The sequence below is a fragment of the Delphinapterus leucas genome, chromosome 9 (assembly GCF_059928025.1).
Source record: "Delphinapterus leucas isolate spDelLeu-1000000601 "Yukka" chromosome 9, BTC_Dleu_Yukka2, whole genome shotgun sequence".
NCBI lineage: Eukaryota > Metazoa > Chordata > Mammalia > Artiodactyla > Monodontidae > Delphinapterus > Delphinapterus leucas.
Genome location: NC_143137.1, coordinates 20,618,470 through 20,639,372, shown reverse-complemented (window position 1 = coordinate 20,639,372; position 20,903 = coordinate 20,618,470). Strand labels below are relative to the sequence as shown.

Genomic DNA, 20,903 nt, shown 5'->3' with positions numbered 1-20,903 from the left:
TGGGAGGTGACTGAAGGCCAGCTCTGAGTCCCCCCTGCAGCGCCCCGTGCAGGGCCTCCTGGAGCTCAGGTGGCCGTCCGTCGAGGGCAGGGGAGCCAAGTGCAGGCTTGGCTTGTGGCGCCTGGAGTGGAGGAGGATGTGCTCTGGACTCCCTGACCTGGCTGCACGCTCCTTCTGGGCAGCAAGGCTCAGGGCCCTGGGAAGGAGGGTTTAGCGAAGCTACCTGCAGGGAAAGAGCATCCCTGTAGCAGCATGGGGTTTGGAATCAGAGAGACTAACAGACTCGTACATGGAGGAAAGCCCTGTCACCTCCGGGCTCTATTGCCTCATCTATAAAATGAGAATATGAGTGCCTATGTCATAATGTTTCAAGAACATTAAATGAGATAACGTGTGTAAAGTGCTCGGTGCACACAGAGCGCGCTTAAACAGCAGAAGTTTTATTACCTGCCTCTCCTCCATTGGCTGTTTCCACTGATCCCTCTTGCCCCAGAGTTTCCAAGGTACCTAATGCATTGGCACAGTGTCTGGGTGTGGAAAGTAGGCATTTTCTCCCCCTTTCAGGAAGAGGGGATGGAGGGAAGTGCCTTGGTAGAGTGTATCTAGAACAGTTCCCCTGTGTAACTTGCACCCCTACTCCCTAAGCAGACGGCACCCTGAAACAAGACTTTCTTTATTCACCAGACGGTTCGATAATTTAGTTGAAGTCTGCGAGTATAAAACTGGATAGTAAATTTTCACTGTAACCCAATAGGTTAGAGTTTAGGAGGCAATGATATAGGTGGAAAATGAGGTGTGTGGTTACTGTTTGCTCTCTGTCTTTGAAGGACTGGTGTGTGATCAGTGCCTGGGCAACCCCTCACCCAAATGCCCGGACTGCACCAGACGGTCACAGAAGAGAGGCCTGGTAGCCTAACCTCCAGGACAGCCTAGAGCCAGAGGACCCCATCTTCTTCACACGCACCTACCATGCCCATCCCAGTGCCTGAAAAGGTGCAAACCCTGCTTTAGATTAGTCAATGGCTTCCCTAGGAATGTTTCCAAACCCGGAAGACCAATAGAGAGAAACTATTCCAGTGGCAGGGAGAGGTTGGAAACACATAAGAAGAGAACCATCCACACAAGATCTCTGGATCTTACAAAGGAGGCTGGATCTCACATAGCCCCAAGCTAATGTGGAACAGTAAAAGTTGATTTCTGTCTGTAAGAAATTAATTAATGAGTTCAATGGAAATGAAAAAGTCTTATATTCTAGGTATATGCCCCAAAAGATGGAAGCAGGAGCTCAAACAGATATCTGTACGCCCATGTTCATAGCTGCATTGTCACGCTAGCCAAAAGGTGGAAGCGGCCCAAGTATCCACAGACAGATGAACGGATAAATAAAATGTGGTTTCTACACACAATGGGCTATTATTCGGTCTTAAAAGGAAAGAAATTCTGTCACGTGGTACAACAAGGATGAACCTTGAAAACATTTTACTAAGTGAAGTAAACCAGTCACAAAGGTCCAAATACTGTATGATTCCACCTATATGAGGTACCCAGATTAGCCAAGTTCATAGACACAGAAAGTAGAATGGTGGTTGCCAGGGGCTGCAGGGGAGGGGGAGTGGGGAGTTACTGTTCAATGGGTACAGAGTTTCAGCTGGGGAAGATGAAAAAGTTCTGGAGATAGACTGTAGTGACGGACAGTAATGTGAGTGAACTGAAGGCCACTGAACTGTACACTTAAAAACAGCTGAAATGGTAAATTTTATGTTATGTATATTTTACCAGAACTTAAAAAAATCTGTGTGACCTGCTTGATTCAGAGCCCATGCATGACGATTAGCCGTCTCGTGGTCTCCAACTCAGGGAAATCGGTGAAGCTGACTGTTAACTCCATCCTGAGCAGAAGGATGGGACGAGAAAGTCTCCCCTTGTGATAAAGGCAAGGACAAGAGAGAAGCCTCAGGTTTGAGGGGAACTTCTAACGTGCCAGATGAGGAATCAGGCCACGGTAGGACGTGCTGTGACTTGTAACGGGGCCCATGGGAACGGTCTCGGGCAGACGTGAGGTGTCCACCCAGGGACCATCTGGGGAGTCATACAGGCTGGTCAGGTAATCATCAGAACCCAGCAGCCCCGATTCTCAGAGGCCTTCTTGGGCAGCCCTTCAAGGGCTGAGCTCATCCCACAGCCCCTGACCGATGGGCGGGGCAGGGGAGTCAGGGACTCCTGGTGGTGCAGATCTGCACGTGCCCTGGTGAGTGTGTGTCCAGCCTGCGGGGTGGGCGGTGTCCCAGTGAAGTGAAGACACTGTGGGTCTCTGGACCGTACGGAACAAGGGCTCCTGAAGCTTTCTGAGCAGGGGTAGGAGTCTGCTGCAGTTCACTCTGCAGCCCCAGAAGCCTCCAGTGAGGGGTGCCTCAGATGCCTGGGAACAAGGCAGGCAGGGTCAGGGCAGCACACAGGGGAGGAGGGAGCTGGCTCCGAGCAGCGCTCTGAGGGCGCCCAGGGCTCCTGTCTTTGGAGCCCAGCTTGCTGGGCAGGGCTCCTGGGCTGCACACCTTGCTGAGGACTAAGCCTAGGAGCTGGGCAGCAGTTTCTCTCAGAGAACTAGCCCTGGAGGAAAGGCCCTGGGAAGTGCCGCTGGGTGGGGATGCCACCAGCTTTCAGCAAGGGGCCTGGTACAGTTCAGAAAGGCAATGAGAGGGAGTCATTAGGATGCTGGTCTCGGGCAAAGAGGGCTGCTAGAGACAGTGAGGCAGGTCGTGCACTGCACGCGTCCAGGAAGTGCCGCGTATGGTCGGTGCCGTCTGGAGCGGTGCCGTGTTCAACCTGCACCCTCCCACAGCATCCTGTGGGGGGATGAGCCCTGGAGCTCCCCTCCGCTGCCCTGGGCAGCCCTTGCGAGTGCACTGCCCTTGGGTGTGTGCTACATCAGTGCCAAGTCAGGCCTGAGAATCTAAACATCTATAGAGATGCAAGGGCAGGTGGGAAAGCCATAAGATAAACGGGATCAAATGAGAAACAAGACCATAGGATAGGACGTGGCATGATTTACAATATGGGCCATAGGACTGGTTGGGAAAGCAGTGTGGAGTGTGTGTGTCCATCAAGAAAACACCTTGTGTGGGAGAAGGCTGTCTCCCAGCCCGCTCCAAAGTATCCGGGCTGCCCTACAGGGATGCCAGCTTGGAAATGGTCTCAGAAAATCTGATTTAAAAGTTAAATGCTTATGGACATATATGCACTACCAAATGTAAAATAGATAGCTAGTGGGAAGCAGCTGCATAGCACAGGGAGATCAGCTCGGTGCTTTGTGACCGCCTAGAAGGGTGGGATAGGGAGGGTGGGAGGGAGATGCAAGAGGGAGGGGACATGGGGATATATGTATATGTATAGCTGATTTACTTTGTTATAGAGCAGAAACTAACACAACTTTGTAAAGCAATTATACTCCAATAAAGATGTTTTTAAAAAAAAGGTTAAATGCTTAAAGCAAATCTACTTGGAATTTTGAGCTAATGAAAAAGAGAAAATAACTTTACATACTCATCCTAGTTGAATTCTTATTTTGAGGGGTGTGCGGACGTTCAAACACAACTTGCCTTCCTAGGACTGCCATTTCCACCCTAATTCAGGCAGACACACAGACATTCATTTATTCAAATCATTCAACACTTCCTGCATGCCTACTATGTGCCAAGCACTCTGCTGGAAGCCAGAATTACAAAGATAAATGAGGTATGCACAGTCTACACAAAAATCACACACACACACGCGCACACACACACACACACACACACTCTTCATTCCACCATCAAGTTGGAGAAATGTGTGTGGGGGGCCCCAAGGGCCCTGGGGACTTGCTGCATTTCCTGCAGAGGGACACAGCCTCTGCGTCCCCTTGGAGAACCCATGCAGACATTCCCAGGGGGTCAGTACCTGCTTAACTGTGCAACTCCGGAGTGACAGGTCTGTTTCTATGTTACGGACAATATAAATATGGAATCAGTCTTATTTTCCGTGGTGTTTTGGCCAAAGATTTTTGATCCATCCAAATAAGTCTCCAGAGCCGCAGGGCATGACACGGACACAGCCCCTCAGAAGTCACGTGCACAGGCTTGTCCTTAGGAATATAGACTCTGGAGTCTCCCTGCTGGACCCAGATCCCTGCCCCACTCCCTCCCAGTTGTGTGGCCTTAGTGTTTTCACCTGTGAAATGGGTGTACCTGCTTCAGAGGGCTCTTGGGAGGTTAAATCAATGCACATGTGTAAAGTACTGAAAACTGGCCCAGGATGTTAGTCAACAGTCAACTCAGGGTAATTATTCCTTACGATGATTATTCTGCCCTGCTTTCCTCATTTATATTTCTCACATTTTTCTGGTATTTATAAGTCATTCAAAATCCCTTTCAGAACAAAGCATAATACGAATATATGCTTAAGCCAGACACTATGCTAGACACTAAGTGGGATAAACTGTTCACAAGATGAGGTCCCTGCTGGTACAAAGGCAGTGATGTTCTTATCATTCACATTCCCACCTTCGTCCTGAGTGCAGCCCTTATCTTTCCCACATTTATTTACTGAGCACCAACTAAGCGGTGAAATCCCTTATATTGTGGTTTCTTAAACAAGGGTCCGTGAACTTCCTACATCGTTTGCCAGATTTCCCGTTTCTGTGTCTATGGACAGTTTTTCTGAGGAGAGGGTCTTCAGCTTCCATCCAATTCTCAAGGGATTTATGACCCCCTAAGACCCAAAGCCCTACTCCCACCTCTGCTCTGAGTTCCCTTTCCTCCCGAAGGACGGGCTGGCAGCAACGGCGGGGCAAGCTGGCACCACCCCTTGGGCAAGTCTCGTCCCCTCCCTGGCCTCAGCTGACCCTCCTCTGAATGAGGCGGCTGGACTTGGTCACCATTGTCTCTCTCTGCACTAACACCACAATGGGAAAGGACTTGGCCACAGAACTGCTTCTCACCTCGAGGTCCCGGAGGACAGGGTGGTCTTCAATTCCCGGGAACAACACTCGCATAGTGTAGGTTCTGTAGTCCAGGAAGGGAATCCCAGCTCCGTCCAGGTCACTGGTCAACTCGTGGATGTCCGTCTGCAGCTCGGCAAAGGCTGGCACAAAGACAAGCCCGTGAGACTGCTGGATGGGGCCCAAGAGCTACGCCGCCTCGGAACACTCAGAACCCTCTCCCAGGCCCCCGGAGACCCGCACAGCGGACCCGAGTAGCGCAGGAATGAGGAGGAGGGGGATGTTTTACGTAGCTGAGGTGAACGATGTAGGTATGGGAGAAAGATGCAGCACAAGGAAGCTTGTCTTGGGCCAAATCCCTTCCAAAACATGAATGGGGGGCAGGCTGTCCACAGATCTGAGCTGCTGCTGGGGCCAGGAGGGCCTCCCCCTCTGAAGATGAGGGCTTTGGCTTGCAAAATATGCTGGGGGTTAGGGGTGATATCGAAGGACAGAGGGAGTGAAGGAGGCGGTTCCAGTGATGGAGAGTCTGTTTCAGATTCTGTGTTTTACAGTGGGTTTCCTTATAGGAGTTAAGAACTATTTCTTCTGAAGTCCCACTTCTTGGCCATGCAGTTTACTGGAGCCATCAAACCACCAAATGGGACCAGATGAGGGCTCTTGCCCCACTGATATATCCCTTCTGGATAAATATGCAGGGTGTCTCTTTGTCCTTCCTTTCTCAAGGTCATGCTACTCAATGGTGAATTATGATCTGCATATAGGTACCGCTGTCTGCGGAGACAGCCCAGGCCTCCGGCATGGTCACGAAGCTGCAAGACCACCCCCCGGCCCCCGAGAAAGTTCCACACACGGACCCACTGTTACACAGCAGTGTGATCACTCTCTGTCCTGGGTGCAGCCGTCCACCCTGGGAGGTTGTCAGAGGTAACGTGCTCAGCCCCTCCTTCTCCCATTTTTTCCCTTAGCACACGCAAATGCACATGTACACACATGCACGCGAGCACACGCACGCGCACACACACACACACACACACACGATGGATTAATGCATGCCTGCAGAGAACAGCCAGTGGGTATCGACTAAACAACACTTCTTTCTATTTACATAGACAAGAATAAGGAAAAACTACTTTGTGGGCTCAGAAGGAATTCACAAGCCCAGTGTAGCTCCAAGGCCCTCGAAAAGCCAGCCCTGCACCCAGTGGTCCCTGCCGACGACGTGACCACAACGTGGCCGCCCAGCTGCTGCCGGCAGGACCTCACCACACCCTGCGGTGCTGACCTCCTGCTTGGGGACCCTGGGTCTCCAGGCCTTGAGGATACCAGTAGTTCTGGTTTGACAACGGGGATGGCGCCGGGAACCCTAGAGAGGCTGCTGCAGACCCCTCCTGTGCTGCTCTCTTTCTGCATCTCTGCTCACACTGACGCGGGGGGACCTTGTCAAGAAAAGTGACTCCGAAGGTAGAGTAACCCTAACACATCTGAGTGGAACCTACACCAATATGTGTGAAAGGGGAGTCAGTGAGCCTTTCTGGCATGTACCGTCACCAAAAACCCTGATGAGAACTCGTGTCGGCTGAGTGAGAAACACACGTGTGTGTGTTTGTGGGAATGCGTGCATGGGCATGAGTGTGAGGGCATGAGTGACCGCCTGAGTGGGCGTCAGTGAGTGTCCGTGGGCATGTGTGCACGCACGTGTGTGTGTGTTTATATATCCAAAGGTCGGGCCTTGGGCGGGGGCCAGGCTGGGCCTCTTCGGAGTCTGTATGTGGCTGACGGCCTGACTCACCGTCAAGGCTTCGGGAAGTCGCCTTCCCTGGACCCAGGCTGCCCTTTCAGCGTTCAAGAGCCAGCTCGGGGCGCCTCTGGAAAACACTTTCAAGGCGAATCCTACGTGTCCTTTGCTCTATCATCTCTCTTCCCACCCACGTGAGACAGCCTCTCCCAAGCTAGAAGCCAAGGCCCTCCCCTGGTGTCCCCGAGTCAGGACTCCCTTTGTGACTGCTAATTCCTCCTTCTCTGGAACGTTCCAAGAGGAACCTGGCTTCACACTGCCCCTGCCGCCCCCTCCCAGTTGGGGTGCTCAGCTGGTGGGGAGGAAAAGGAGGGAGCTAGCTTTTTACAGGTCTGCAGCTTTCCTTCAAGTCACTGAGCGTCTCGTCTCCGACATTCAAGGCCTCACGCCTGGCACATAAAAGAGATTCTAATCACTACACCTAATTAGAGGGAAGAGTACATTGCAGAGAAAAAAATTAAGCAGCGTAAATATAGTAAAAGGCAGTAATTAACAGTCCCACAAGGCGGATGCTGTGTTGACAGCTGAGGATGTGGAGAGAGGATGGAAGGGACCCGCTTCCCCATTAGAGAGCCACGGCCTCCCTGGTGGGAATGCCAGAGCCCCAGGTACAGGCTGATTACTCCGCGTATAAATCTACACGAAGAATCAGCTCAGGCCCTCCCAGGGTGACTCACGAAGGACCTCCTGGGGGTGACAAGAGTCTGACTTCCACATTCCTTCTTGGATTTAGTGCGGCTGATTTCACTTCGTGGTGGTGTTGGTAATTTTTTAAAATACAAGCTGTAAAACGCTCTTTCCTCTAAGTCTCGGATCAGCCCTCCAGCCTCACCTTCTGAAAGAAGAGAGCTGAAGACTGCTTGAGTGCGTCATGGCAGGGCACCTCCGGGTCTCCCCCAGAGGAGAGGGCAACTCACCCGGCCGGGATCCTGGGCTGGACACGGCTCTAGTGGGGTCTGAAATGATTCCGGCCTGACTTGAGGTAGAGATTCTGGAGGCGGGAGACCCAGGCCCAGCGCCGCCCGCCGCCCACCGCTGCGGGTGTGTGAGATGCACGCGCTCGCACGCACGCGCACGCACTCGCAGCACGCGCACGCACTCGCGCCCCGCCCCCTGCCACTCCAGACCTTCCTTGCACTCCAGGGCCACGCGGGACTCCAGGTTGTCCATCTGCATCTGCAACCGCTTCAGCGTGAGGTCGCTCTCCCGGGACTTGCGTTTGTAGGCGATGAGAACGGCCACGATGAAGATGATAAGGAGGCCGCCGGCCACGGCGATGCTAACGATGGCAGGCAGGCTGAGCGGGCTATCCGGGGCAATGTTCACCATCCCCGGGGAGTACTCCATGCCACCGACTCGGGCCTGGGGGGACACGCGGGGGGAGACGGATCTGGGTGTGGGCACAGAACATCCTAGGCAAGGGTCCCAAGCCACCCGTGAGCTGGTGACCAGGGTTGCGTGAGGGAAATGGCTCCAGGGAGGAGAGTCATTGCTGGCTGTAAAAGCAGACAAGAGGGCACCTGGGGTGGAGGGAGCGGGGGTGAACAGCTCAGCGCAGGCCACCCCCACAACTGGGAAAACCACACATTATATTATTCGGGAGTGAACTCGGTTGTCTTCATGAGGAAACAGCACTCAACTGGGATCTAAAAAAGCCTACGTGCCATCAAAGTCTGGATCCCCGAAGACTCATCCCATTGTGAGGACAGATGACAAAGGCACAGGACGTGATATTATGTCCTGCCCGGGTCAACGATGGTCCTCTCCTGGAAGGGTCTCTTGCCTCTAACAGGTGACATAGCACATCACTGAATGCTGTTTCGCGTTGCCCTTACTGTAGCACCAGCCAGTATGGAAAGAATGACAATACGGAAGAAAGAAGTCTGAAGTGGGAAGAGGAGAAGGAACTGGGAGTGTGGGAGAGCCAGGAGGAAAGTTCAAGAAGGCCAGAATCCCCTCCCGGAAAGCCCTGGTGGCCCAGGATGGAGCTGGACCGCTCACCCCACCGCATCCTTAGTGCCTGCCCATCCGGGGTGGAGTCCCGCCAGCCTCACCATCACTTTGTGCCGGCCTATGAGGTTGGGGGACTCGCAGAGCAGCTGCACATCCGACACTGTGACGGTGCACGGCTTCTCCCCGACCAGCACGGTGTAGTTCAGCTTTACATTGCCCCCAGCCACGGGCGGGATCAGGTTCTTGCCCTGCATGGACAGGAAAGCCCAAGTTCCCACCCCAGAGTCAGGAGCACAGCTACTGGCTGGCTGACATGTCCTCCCACCTGGAGGTCCCATCCTTCTGGGGAGCTGGTGGAGAGGCCACCTTCCCTAATAAGTCCAAAAAATTCACAACACCTATACTACTATTCCCCCTTCCTCAGTGGGAAATCAATAATCAAGGCACTCTTTTCAGCTTGTCCCAAAGGCAGCTTCAGAATCCTTGTCAACACAGAGCTGTGATCAGTCACTACCAGTTGCTTCAAATTGTCACATGAGTTAAAATTAATTTTCTATCCATGCTCCAAAGAAGCCCTATAAGGTGGTTTGCAAAGGGCTGCACAGGAGGAAGCAGTATGAGCCTTTGACCTCCCAAGTCCTGGACTCAGGGGCCAAAGCTGGGAGTCATGGCCAGGGTGGATCCAGCTGCCCTGACCAGGTTTCTGTGGGCCCTAAAGAGAGTGAACCTCGCAATACAAACTCAAAGAGCACATTTACCATAGTCTGGGCTATAACACAACCTCTGCTAGCTAATGACACCTGCCACAAGATCTGGCAGAAGCCCATGACTTGCGGCCTCCTTCTGTGACTTGGAAAGCCTCCCCTTGCATACAGCGGCCTCCTTCCTCCCATCTCACTCTACCTTTAGGATGATGGGTGTGCCGGGCTTGAGCTCCAGGATCCCTGAGGGGCCGAAGGCCTCAAACACAGGATTGGGATAGTAGGTGAAGTTGGTCTTGTTGAGGATTAGCAGGGACTGGACGTTGTCCAGGATGAAGCCAAACTCCTCGGGCCTCTCCGTCAGGTCAGACTGGTGGTCAGGCCCCAGAGCGAGGGCAGGAGCCTGGCAGGTCATCTCAGTAGCGTTCAGAACCTCACAGAGCTGGGGTGGAGCCGGAGAGGGAGGGCTATGTGGCGTGTCTCCGCACACCTGCAGCCCCAGACACCCGCCGGCTCTCCCTCGGTGCCGTCGTACAGCGTGGTGTTGACACGGGACGGTCATGGGTGGATCCCCACAGCTCCAGTGGAGTCAGGACCACACAACCTGGGCACTCAAGGACAAGCTCTGCAGCTGACACCTACCTCTGCCCTGCCCATGGCAGGCACTAGGGTATCTCTAAGCTAAGGAATGGCACTGGGGGTCAGAAGATGGAAGAATAAGGGTCTTCCATCCCTTATGAAGAATAAGAAGCCCCAGAAACCCAGAAGAGATTGCTCCTGCATGCCTGTACCCCAGAGTGTAGAAATGGCCTCATGTCTGCTCCCCCATCCCGCCATCCCAGTGTCTGGGGCGTCACACGCGATGGGTCATCGGTGTCTGGGGTGAGCCTGCCTGAGCCCTGGGAGAGCCCACACCCTTTAGGGTGGCCACGTGCCAAGTGGACAGCGCCCCCGTGAGCCCCACCAGTCCCGGACTCACATTGATGTGCTCCTTCCCTCCGTGCTTGGCACGGATCTGGGGGTTCTGTATGAGGTCCAGGTGAGTCCCCCTCACGGCGATGGGTGTGTTCCCACTGGTGGGGAAGAAAGAAGGAGGCGTGTAAACACAGGGACAGGTATAGCAACAGCGCCTGACGACGACGATGATCTATCAGGCTGAGCCCCAGCGCTGAAGACGGTGATAACCGGCGGGCAGGGTAACGTTCACGGGGACAAGATGACAAGCTGACTGCATAATAATAAGGACGAGCCCTCAGCAGCCGAGGGGAAGTCAGTGATGACCAGATGTCCGCGGCCGTCCTGCACTGAGCTCGTTCGGAGTGTGGACACTGCACGGAGGCTGGGCCTGTAGCACGGCCCTCTTGGCCCCCGAGGCCTCCTGACCTGAGCCAGCTGCTTCTCTGCAGTCTCCCAGCGTCTCTTTCCCTGTCCTCCCCAGTCTCAGGGAATTTTCTTCACCCTGGCCTTGGCCTAAGGGAAGCCTCGCTCCAGACGACCCTCCACCAGACCCTCCAAAGTCTGAGCACAGCCTCCTCCCCCAGGACAATCATACCACACATTTCCACCTTAGAGGCTTCAGTCGGCTGGGACATGGGAAAGGCCAAGGCCCAGCCACTCAGGAACCTCCTGTAAGAATGCAAATCTGAAATGCTCCAGGGCTCTCGCACCCTGGGGAGTCAGCCAAAGGACTGCTAACGCCCAGCGATTAGGAGACTCGCCTTTGGGTAGCTTTTCAATGGAAACCTGGACGCCACTGTCCTATCTTCAGGGCCACTGAGAAGCTGGCATGGGATGGAGGCTAGCTTCCTTGGGGGCTACTCAAAGGAAAGTGATGAATTATGTTATCTGCAATCAGGGGAGTATCATTGAGAAGAATCTATTTAAAACAGGTAAGTGGTTATAAGCTTGTGGGTAAAGAGTCCTTGACAGCCCCATTCATCTCTACCCCTCTATCCATCTGCCCCCCTTTACACGCCATTCCTGCCCTCCCTTCCTCTCGCCCTCCACCGGTCCCCACTGAAGCAAGTCCCCACCCCACGTATGCACATGCAGGAAGATTTCCTCGAAACCCAGAGAGTCTCTCGGCCCCGGCAGTGCTGGCGAATGAGCTTCTGGAGTCCAGCCAGCTCCCGATCTATTCGGTCATCAATTCGACACACGTGTATCGAACGCCCCCATCACCCATCGCCACTCATCAGTAACCCAGGCTGTTGCGAGCAGTGTAAAGCCACGTGTTCTGCAGAGCCCCACCCCATCCCAGACTCCGTTAACTGCAGTGAAACCGCTGGAGCCCCGGCCCCTTCAGAACGCACCTCCAGCCTCCCTCTTGATGTGAGAGTGACTGGGGGCGACTGCCGAGTGCCAGGAGGGACAACACCTCTATTTCTGCGCCAGTGACACGAGGAAGAACTGAATTAAACCAGGCTGGGAACGCCTTCAGGAGCCACAGAGTTTGCCTAAGCACAGGGGGCTGTGCCAACTTCCTGGACTCACCAGGCCCTGGGGGCAAATCCTGGACTAGGTTTTACAGGCTCTCTGTCCCTCTCTGTCTTATATGTATCTGCTTTCAGGTCACGGCTAAAGCTTATAAGGCTTGGGCCTCAGAGACTAACTGCTGAGGACAACCAAGCTGCATCTCCCAAAGGCTGCCTTTTGGTGTTTGGGTGTAAGGCCCGGTGGCAAACTCTTTCTGTAAAGGGCCAGGCAGTAAATATTTTAGGCTCACTGAGGCCATGTGGTCTGTCGCAGTTACTCAGCTCTGCTGCGGTGGTGAGAAAGCAGTAGAGACAAAACATATTTGGATGAGCATGGTCGTGTTCCAATAAAACTTTATTTATGAAAGCAGACGGACAGCCAGATTTGGCCCCCCAGCTGGAGTTTGCTGACCCTGGTTTACAAGATTGTTCTCTGGACTGGACTCGTCATTGACCCCCCATCTCAGCTTGTGGTAACCACATCTTCATGCTCTGCCCCCTCTCCTGACCCCAGACATCCTCCAGAGCTGAAGCAGACGGTGGGGAGGGCTGAGGACGGGGGATGTGGGTAGAGGGGGTGAGGAGGGAGGGGAGACGAGCCAGCACCGCACTGGGTATTTGTACCTCACGTAATCCTCTCAGTGTCCCGTGAGGGAGCTGACTGGTGAGAAACCCTGGATCCGGGGAGGTTAACTAATTTAAGGTCACTTGGCTGCTAAGCAGTGGAGCTGGGCTGCACCCACTCCTTCTGAGCCCAAGTCCACTTCCCCCGAGGCCCCTGATACAGCAGTTTCCCCAACATCAACAGGGGCCTGGCTATCAGGATGCCCTCTGCAGCACCTTCTGGCCTCCTAGTGTGCCCAGCAATCCTCAAATCGGCCCCCAGGGCCGGGTCCTGCTCAGAGTGCTTTTGGTGGAAGGAGGCAGCCCCGCCAGGAAGGTCTGACCTGGGGGGTGCTCTGAACCACCACCCCCAGTTCATCAGTCCCCACAGCAGGACTGGGCCCCAGAACTCCCCTTGGCTTTGGAGGGTCGAGGAGGGAAGCCCAAGGTCAGGGCAGGCCCTACCTGATGATGCTCCACTCGGGCTCAATCCGCACGATGGTAGGATCCTCCATGTACTGGAAGAACAGGTCCTGGTGGATCTTGGCCCTGTCCACCTGCACCATCACCTTCATTTCCAGCACCTCATCTGAGGACGTGGTGTTGCATACGATGTAGGACGGAGAGCGTCTGCGGGAGGGAGATGGGGAGCTGGGCTCCTGGGTGGTGTTGGGCGGGACACTGTGGTCCTGGGTCGGGGCCCTCCCGTGCCCCTCCCTGTTCATCAGGCTCGTCAGAGGCAGTGGGGGAGCAGCGCCCCGACACAAAGCCCTGAGAACTACTGACAAAGACTCTCTCCTTGACCAGACTGTAGACGGGCTCCTCTGAGCCCCCTTTTTGACTAGGCTTCTTCCTGAGGCCCGGTCTTTGATTTGCTGACCCCCATTTTTACCAAGAATCCTGCTAACTTAGTTTGGCAAGAAACCCACCCCCCCATATCTGAGTACCCTTGATATCTGATCAAATTCCGCCTCCTTAACCCTTGATGTCTGGTCACCCTGACTGCCTTCAGCAAGAGTCCTGTTAAGTCGGTTTAGCAAGAATCCTCCTAACCTCGTTTCCTCTTAGTAATTTTCCATCCACTGCCTCCCTTGCTCTGCCCCTTGGCTATAAATCCCCAGCTGTCTGCCGGATCTGGAGTCAAGCCCACTCTCTTTCTCCACTGCGACAGTCCTGACACCTATTGCAATAGTCCTGAGCAAGCTCTTCTTTACCATTTTAACAAGTGTCAGAGCCATTTTTTTCTTGAACGCTCAGGCAAGGCCTGGCCTGGCCTCACTTCAGATCTGTCGCAGCCCTCAGCATAGCTCTCTCCCAGGAAAATCTCTCTCTGCAGAACCTCATGCCAGCGGCGCAGGGAATGTCCCCAACCACACCTCTTCTAGTCCTGCATTAGGGGCACCTCTTGCCTCCCTTCCAACCCTCACCCCCGCCCCAGGTTCCTGGCTCATGGACGGTGTGCTCTCCTGGGACTGGATGGTGGAACCAGGGAAAGGAAAGTCGGCTGCCCCTGGAGGTTCAACCTCAGCCAGCTCTCGGCCGTCCCGGCTGGCTCTGCAGCAGCTGGCCAGGAGCTAACCCAGGGGGAAGGGGCCCTAGATTCCAAACTGTGTCCCGTGGAACCCTAGGGTCCTGCACAGTGGGTGGTATGCGGGCACCAAGGCTAAACGGTGGGCAACGGCATGATGGGCCGTTCCAAGGAAGGGGTGCCTGGCAGGTCCCCGGGCTAAGCCACAGCCAAGTATGCCCAGAAAGTCCTCTCCCAAAGCGAACGGCCACTTTCTCAGGGAGGAGCAGGTACCTCCAGAAGGTTAGCCGGAAGTCTGCTGCCTGTCAGCCCCGCCCACCCTCTGAGCTGCGAACCCTGGAGCCTGCCCTGAGGTGAGTTACCTGTGGAAGAGGCAGGGCTGCTTCCCAAACATCACCACCACGTTGCTGCCTGCGTTCAGGTTGGTGCCCGTGATGGTCACCTGTGTGCCTCCGGACATGGGCCCCCGGCTGGGCTTCAGGTCTGAGAGAGTCAGCGTCTGTGCAGGAAAGGATCTGGCCTGAGGATGCTCCTGGGTAGGACTGAGGCAGCACCCCATTCCCGGATTCCACTCTCCTTCTGGAATCCTTAGTCATGGCGGCCTCCCAGAGAGCAGGCCCAGTTTACCCAGGCCTGTGGGGACTGGCGAGCATGTGCACCTCTACACTAATAACAGTCATAATAATATTAGCTACTACGTAGTGACCTTTTAAGTGACAGACTTTATATTTTATGTGTATCTATAGTGAGATAGACATTTTTTTTAAATCACCCATTCTATTCTACAAGGTAGGCATTATTACCCATCTTAAAGACAAGATTCAGAGATGTTAAGTAAAGTTTCCATGGTCACAGAGCAAAGAAGCGGCCTGAGAACTGACTCCGGAGCTGGAGTTCTCCACCACCTCTCCAGTCTCCAGCGAGGGTCGCTTTCAGGAAGGTAAGCTGCCCCTTCCACAGGCCTCTCCAGAGAGCTGCCCAAAGCACCCAGCGGCCAGAGCAATGAGATGTGTGAGCCCCAAAAAAACCCAGGAGGAGAAGCAAAGGAGGGTCAGTGGATTGAGTGAAGAGTCAGATTGGGGGTGGGGGTGGGGGTGGGGGAGGATCTGTGAGTTGAGGATTTGGAGTCTCAGTTTGTTCTTTCATTAGCATTTTAATGGAAAAAACTTTCCTAAGTCCCAGGTGAGAAGCCTGTATCTGCATTTAAATGAAGATTTCTCTCCTCTCTTACTCCCTTAAAGAATTCTGCACCAAAAGTTGAACCCACTCAGCTCCTCGGAGCGGGCAGGCAACCTCCTCTCCGAGAGGCCTCGATCGATGGATAACACTAGGGGAGGAGAAGAGAAGCCCCAGCGAAGCCTGCAGCCCCAAGGCCTGGCACGTGTGCGCCCCGGTCCCCGCACAGGGCACACGTGTCGGGACACGCAGGGACCCACGGGAACACAGGCGGACCTCTGCGCCCAGCATCCGCTCAGCGCAGGCTCGCTCGCGGGGCCCGCCCACCTGGTCCCTGCAGATCCCAAACCTGGAAGCCCCGTGACACCCACCAAGCCAAGCCGAGGAACGGCTTATGCTGGCTCTGGCTCAACCCGAGACCCGTGCTAGGGTGGGGGATGGGACTGCTGCAAGAGCCTTCCTTTCTCAGCTTTGCCTACACCGTGCTGTGTGACTCAGCACAAGTCACTTACCCTTTCTGATCTCAAAGAATCAAAAAGTGGTCCTCTCAGAGGTGCCTGACTGTTTTCTGGTTCTAACTTCCCACAGATGGTGCCTCCGCCCCACTGTCTGTAAAGGGAGAGCTTTCAGACCTGGCTCCTGCTGACCCCCCCGGAGAGGAAAGGGAAAGTGAGGGAGTTACTTAAGGGGTAAGGGGCAACGTGGAAAGGAGAACAAGCTCCCTGGCAGCCTAGGGGTGAGGGTCCTGGAAGGGGTACAAGTGAGGAACCCTGATGGGTTTGCAGTGGCCCTCCTGTGTGGGGCTGGCTGGGTGCTGAGTTACTCTGGGGTTGGGGAGAGGATGATATGGAGACATGTTTTAAAGTTGGGAGAACCTATTCATTATTCAAGGTTTGCTTCATAACTATTTTCCAGCGGGTCTGCGTGGGAAATCAGATGTGGCGTTATTTGCCATCTCTTCCCTTGGCTCCCTCCCTGGATGGAGGCAAAGGGGGGAAAAGTGTTGCCTCTACAGAGATCTCCAGGGATAGAACTGGCAACAGCCCAAGAGTGCTGATCTGCGGTCTATGGGCCTTGGTGTCAGGGTTTTGGGTGAATAAACCCACACATCAGAGCCTGGCCCGATTTGTGGAGGGAAACTGAGGCAGACCCAAACCTCGGCACTGGGAGGGGCTCCCCAGCATCCCCAGGCCCTGAGAGGCACCCCTGAAAAGGGGCTCGCCAGGGGCTTCCATGGGGGTCCCAAGAGTGCCACCTGCCAGCTGCCCAGCAGGGTGGGAAGGCAGTGAAGGCTCGGAGGTGTTGTGGGTGGGCGTGTGACAGAGGGGCATTCTGTCCTTCCTGCCTCCCTGGTATGACTCACGGGGGACCTCTGCCCCTCATTCCCACCCTGAACCCCTCGGAGCTCTGTTGTCGGCAGTGAGGGGGGGTTGCTCAGTGACCAGGTCCTTAATGCAAACTGGGGTCTGGGAGGAGACTGGGGTCCGTGGCACCATTTCTCCCCCCGCAGCTCTTCCCAAGCGGGTGTGTATTGCCAGGATAGTGCCTCCAATAGAAACGTGAGCACGAGTCTGAGTCCCAGGGACCCACTGGACCAATGCATTTTCGCCTTGTGGCAACAACTCACACCTTCCCTGCTCTTCTGCTCCGATTTCCCCTCGTCCCCGTCAACCCCCCGCTCCCACTCCCTTCTGCTCCCCTCTTCTGGTGCCCCTCCATGTCACACCTTATGCCGGGAACAGCCTTCCGCTACTCGAGATCCATATGGAAAACTGTATTCTGCCTTAGACAGGTCCTGCCTTTCCTTCTGGCTCCTTCCATGAAGCCTTCCCTTAATACCTTACATCCAACCACATCCTGCTCCCAGGGTAGAAACACTCATGCAGGCAAGACCTTCCCTGAGAGCAGAAGGGGCTTTTGGTTGTCTACCACATAGATGTGTTATATGAATTAAGCCCAAGAGCAGGTATCACAGAAGAAGGAGCAGCTGAAGAAGGAGACAGAGAAGGGAAGGGAGTCAGGCCACTCGAAGGCTTGAGGAAGGATTGGATAGGCAGGGCAGAACAGACCAAGGAACCTGGACAAGTCGAGAGGCAGTGGGCACCCTGGGCTCTTCTTGAGCTGGGGGCTGACATGATGAAAATGGTATCCCCCAGTGTGGCTGGACTAGAATGGGTTCAGACCAACGGCAGGGATTTAAGGGGGCCACTGCAGTAGCAAAGGGAATGGGAAAAGTAAGACTCCAGGACATGGTGATAGAGGGATTGACATCAGGCATTAGGGGAAGCCGAGCCACAGGCCACCAAGATGGTGGGCCCGGTGACAGGCCACTGACAGAAATGGGCAAGGGAGGGGGACACGCTGTTTATGGGAGCTGACAGCTCGGGTGGGCCATGGGAGGTGATGGCAGGACATCCAGGGGGCGGTGGCCTTTGAATTAGTCACAAAGGTAAGAAGCCTGGCTGGAGACACAGCAGAGACAGCTGAGGCCCAAAGGAAACGTCAGCTTAATGAAGTAGCGGCCGTTCCTGGTAGCGTTCACTTTGTCACCGCCAAGAGACCACAGGATAAAAACTGTTCCAGGTAACTGACTGGCCAAGGAAGTCCAGTGCTTGCTTTGGCCATGCAGCGGTGTCCTCCCTTTTACCACAGCTGCCAGGTAATTTCAGAGCCAGATTTCATGCCAAATTTTCGTATGCCACGCCACACCTCTCAACTGCTTGGGGAGCGCTGTCCGTGTCTCTACCCACCTCAGTCTCTCTCTCCCTCTCGTTATCTCAACTCTGCTGGAATAACAATGTCTGTGTATATAAATATATATATGATATACTATATATATATACATTTATGTAAATATATATACATTCATCACTAGTTGTCTTAAAGTATATTGGGTTTAACTTGGAAATTCCTTCAAACCCTTTCCGAAGAAGGTGGGAGTACAAATGCTAAACGAATAGGTAAAACTATACACATCCACTAAATCCATGACATGTGTGTGTTCCTCTAAGTGAGCTCCTGTGTGGGTTTAGTGACAGCCATATTTATAAGGTTGGTTAGCTTTCAAAGAGTGGAGAGGGAGCATTGCAGAGGTCAGGACCCAGGCAGAGAGGGGCATCTGAGGCACATCCCTCCCAGGTTCACCGCCACCCACTGCCCCCGCCCAGTCACATCGTGTGCAAGTCCTTCATCTCCTCTGTCCTTCTGGACTGTGGGCCTCCTGGGGCAGGGGCTGCATGGGGTCTGACTCATCACTGTCATACCTGCAAGCCAGGCCCATCAAGCTATATTATAAAATGCAACCAATGGAGCAAGTATTTATCAAATAACCTAGGGAGAGGTATTGTGCAAGGTGATACGTGGTTGTCAGTTAAAGGGAGGAAGAAGAAAGAGAAGGAAGGCAGATGAAAGAAGAGGGAGGAAGGAAGGAAGGAAGGAGAAAAATGGGCTTCTATGACATATTTCCGGGCATTTGACCCCCAGTCATAAAATCCATCATTTCAGGTTTCCAGCTTCCAAAAGCAGCTCAGAATCATGAGGAAATGATCTCATCACATCTGGCATTAACCCGAGAAGTTAACTGGATGGTAAAACAGTTTTGGCAATGATGTGATGTATGTAGCAGGGGATGTGCTCATGTCTCCAGCATCCCTGTCGTCACAAGGCAGGGAGGTTCCCAAGTCCCCCTGCTCACAGAACCCCTCACCAGGGCTGGTCCGGTACCCTTTTCAGGGGCCAGGGAGGGTCCAGGCTGGAGGGAATGTGAGGGCAGGGGTGAGATCTGCAGAGAGGCCTTGGGGTGGGGAGGGAAATGTGGGGAAGGGTGTTGGGGCGAGAGGGAGTAAGATAGGCATAGGACGATGGTGAGTGAGGAAGGTGGGATGACTGGGGATAATGGGATGGAAGTGGTGGGGTGCCAGCACACAGGCAAAGGGCAGGGCACAGCAGTCATGGTGGCAGTCACAGAAATCGTAAAGGCAGTGACACTAGAGGTGATAAATCTATTTTATCTAATTTTCATAGTAATACCGTGGGATAGATGCTTAGTATTATCATCCCCATTTTACAAATGGAGACACTGAAGCACAGAAAATTAAACAACTAGCCCAAGTCCACCCAGTTAATAAGAGGCAGAGCCAGGGCTCAAATCCCAGGAGTCCCCATGCACAGCCCACACTCTCACCCACCGTGTCACGCTGACACTCGGCCAGAAGGGGACATTGGGGCCTGAGAGCCAAAGCAACTTCCCTGGAGCTGCAGCCCAGCCCAGCCCAGCCTAGCCAGGATGTGAATCCAGGTCTTCCCGACTTCCAAGGCTGTGCTCTCAAGCGCTGCAGGACGGGACTCCCACGACTTTGGCCTGGGTTTGCCCACAGAGGTCTAGAAGGGCTCAGCAATCATGGTAAAGAGGTCTGTGGCCTGTGCCTTGCCAGGCCGTTGGTGGCCGGGACTCACCATGAAGTAATAGAGCTGCGACGACCTGGCCATGAACTCGGGCCGACACACAGCCACACAGATCTCCACGAAGCCGGCGTGCTGGCTGGGCTTGGCCTCCCCCATCTCACACACGATCCTGCAGGGTGGAGAGGACAGACCCCCATGGGTCACAGGAGGGTCACAGGTCTCCCTGCCGTGACCCCTGGGCCCTACACCTACCCAGACCTCCTTCTCTGTAGTAAGATCTCAGGGGTGGGCAGGGAAGGAGGAGGTGAAAGATACCTGATTCCTCCCTTCGGGGGCTCCTCCCTGGTTCTCAGGAAATGAGGAAGTGTGACCTACAGAGGTCTCCTTAGAGGCTCTCAGTAAACTGTGACTTACCCAAGGGCACACAGCCATCAGACAGGGACCTCGGAGCAGGGACCTAAGGTTTGCAGGTCCTCGCCTAGGAGCTCTTTGCTCCCAAGGCATGGACTGCCCCAGGCAGTGCTTTCTGCTCCCAGCCCCAGCCAGGGGCCTGGCAGGGGAGGGGCTTTTCATGCCGGGGGGAGGGGAAAGGGTGGGGGAGAGTCATAAATTCTCCCCTTTAAAAAAATTTTTATTGTTTCACTTACAAAATTGGTTCATACCCTTTGAAAGCGAGACAGTATCAAAATGTGACAGTAAAATAAAGTGTGCCTTTCGTCACTAATCTCTCAAAACCTTGGTGTATAAATCCTTGCAGACCTTTCTCTAGACCTATGCAAATATATAATATATATAATCTCCATTTTATAAATGAAGAACTGAGGCACGGAAAAGTTTGGCAACTTGCCCAAATATATAGATTTGCCCATATATCCACACGTGTGTATATATATTTATGTCTGATATTATGCACGCATATAAACATAAATGTGTATATATACACATGTACAATCATATACAAACGTGCATATGTAAAGAAACATATACATGATCTTAAAAATAAAGTGGAACTTAACCACCCATTATTTTTAACCCCTGCCTTTTCACTCAACAAAACAGCACGGACTTTCCCTCATGTCACAGTACACACGGCTCCGCTTTCTTCTTTTAACAGCTTCATGGTATTTCATAAGAGGCCTGTGTCATCATTTATTTAACCAGCCTCCTACTGTTATACATTTAACTTACCCTGATTTTTCTCCTACTCCAAATAACCCCGCAAAATGAACCAACCTACACACCTCCTTAAGCATTGCATATTTATTAAAATAGATTTCTGAGAAGGATTATTTGT

At 53.7% G+C, this 20,903-nt stretch overlaps 1 protein-coding gene across 1 annotated transcript in view; it reads right to left on the bottom strand.

Annotated features, from left to right (window-relative positions):
* Positions 1-20,903, bottom strand: part of PLXNA4 (plexin A4) — a 380,029-nt gene that overhangs the window by 44,566 nt on the left and 314,560 nt on the right. The window contains exons 13-20 of the mRNA XM_022580815.2: positions 19,661-19,778; positions 14,392-14,528; positions 12,967-13,131; positions 10,404-10,497; positions 9,627-9,866; positions 8,825-8,971; positions 7,898-8,132; positions 4,973-5,115 (exon numbers count right to left, since the gene is read on the bottom strand). Coding sequence (XP_022436523.2) covers positions 4,973-5,115; positions 7,898-8,132; positions 8,825-8,971; positions 9,627-9,866; positions 10,404-10,497; positions 12,967-13,131; positions 14,392-14,528; positions 19,661-19,778 — 1,279 coding nt within the window. The remainder of the gene's footprint in view (positions 1-4,972; positions 5,116-7,897; positions 8,133-8,824; positions 8,972-9,626; positions 9,867-10,403; positions 10,498-12,966; positions 13,132-14,391; positions 14,529-19,660; positions 19,779-20,903) is intronic.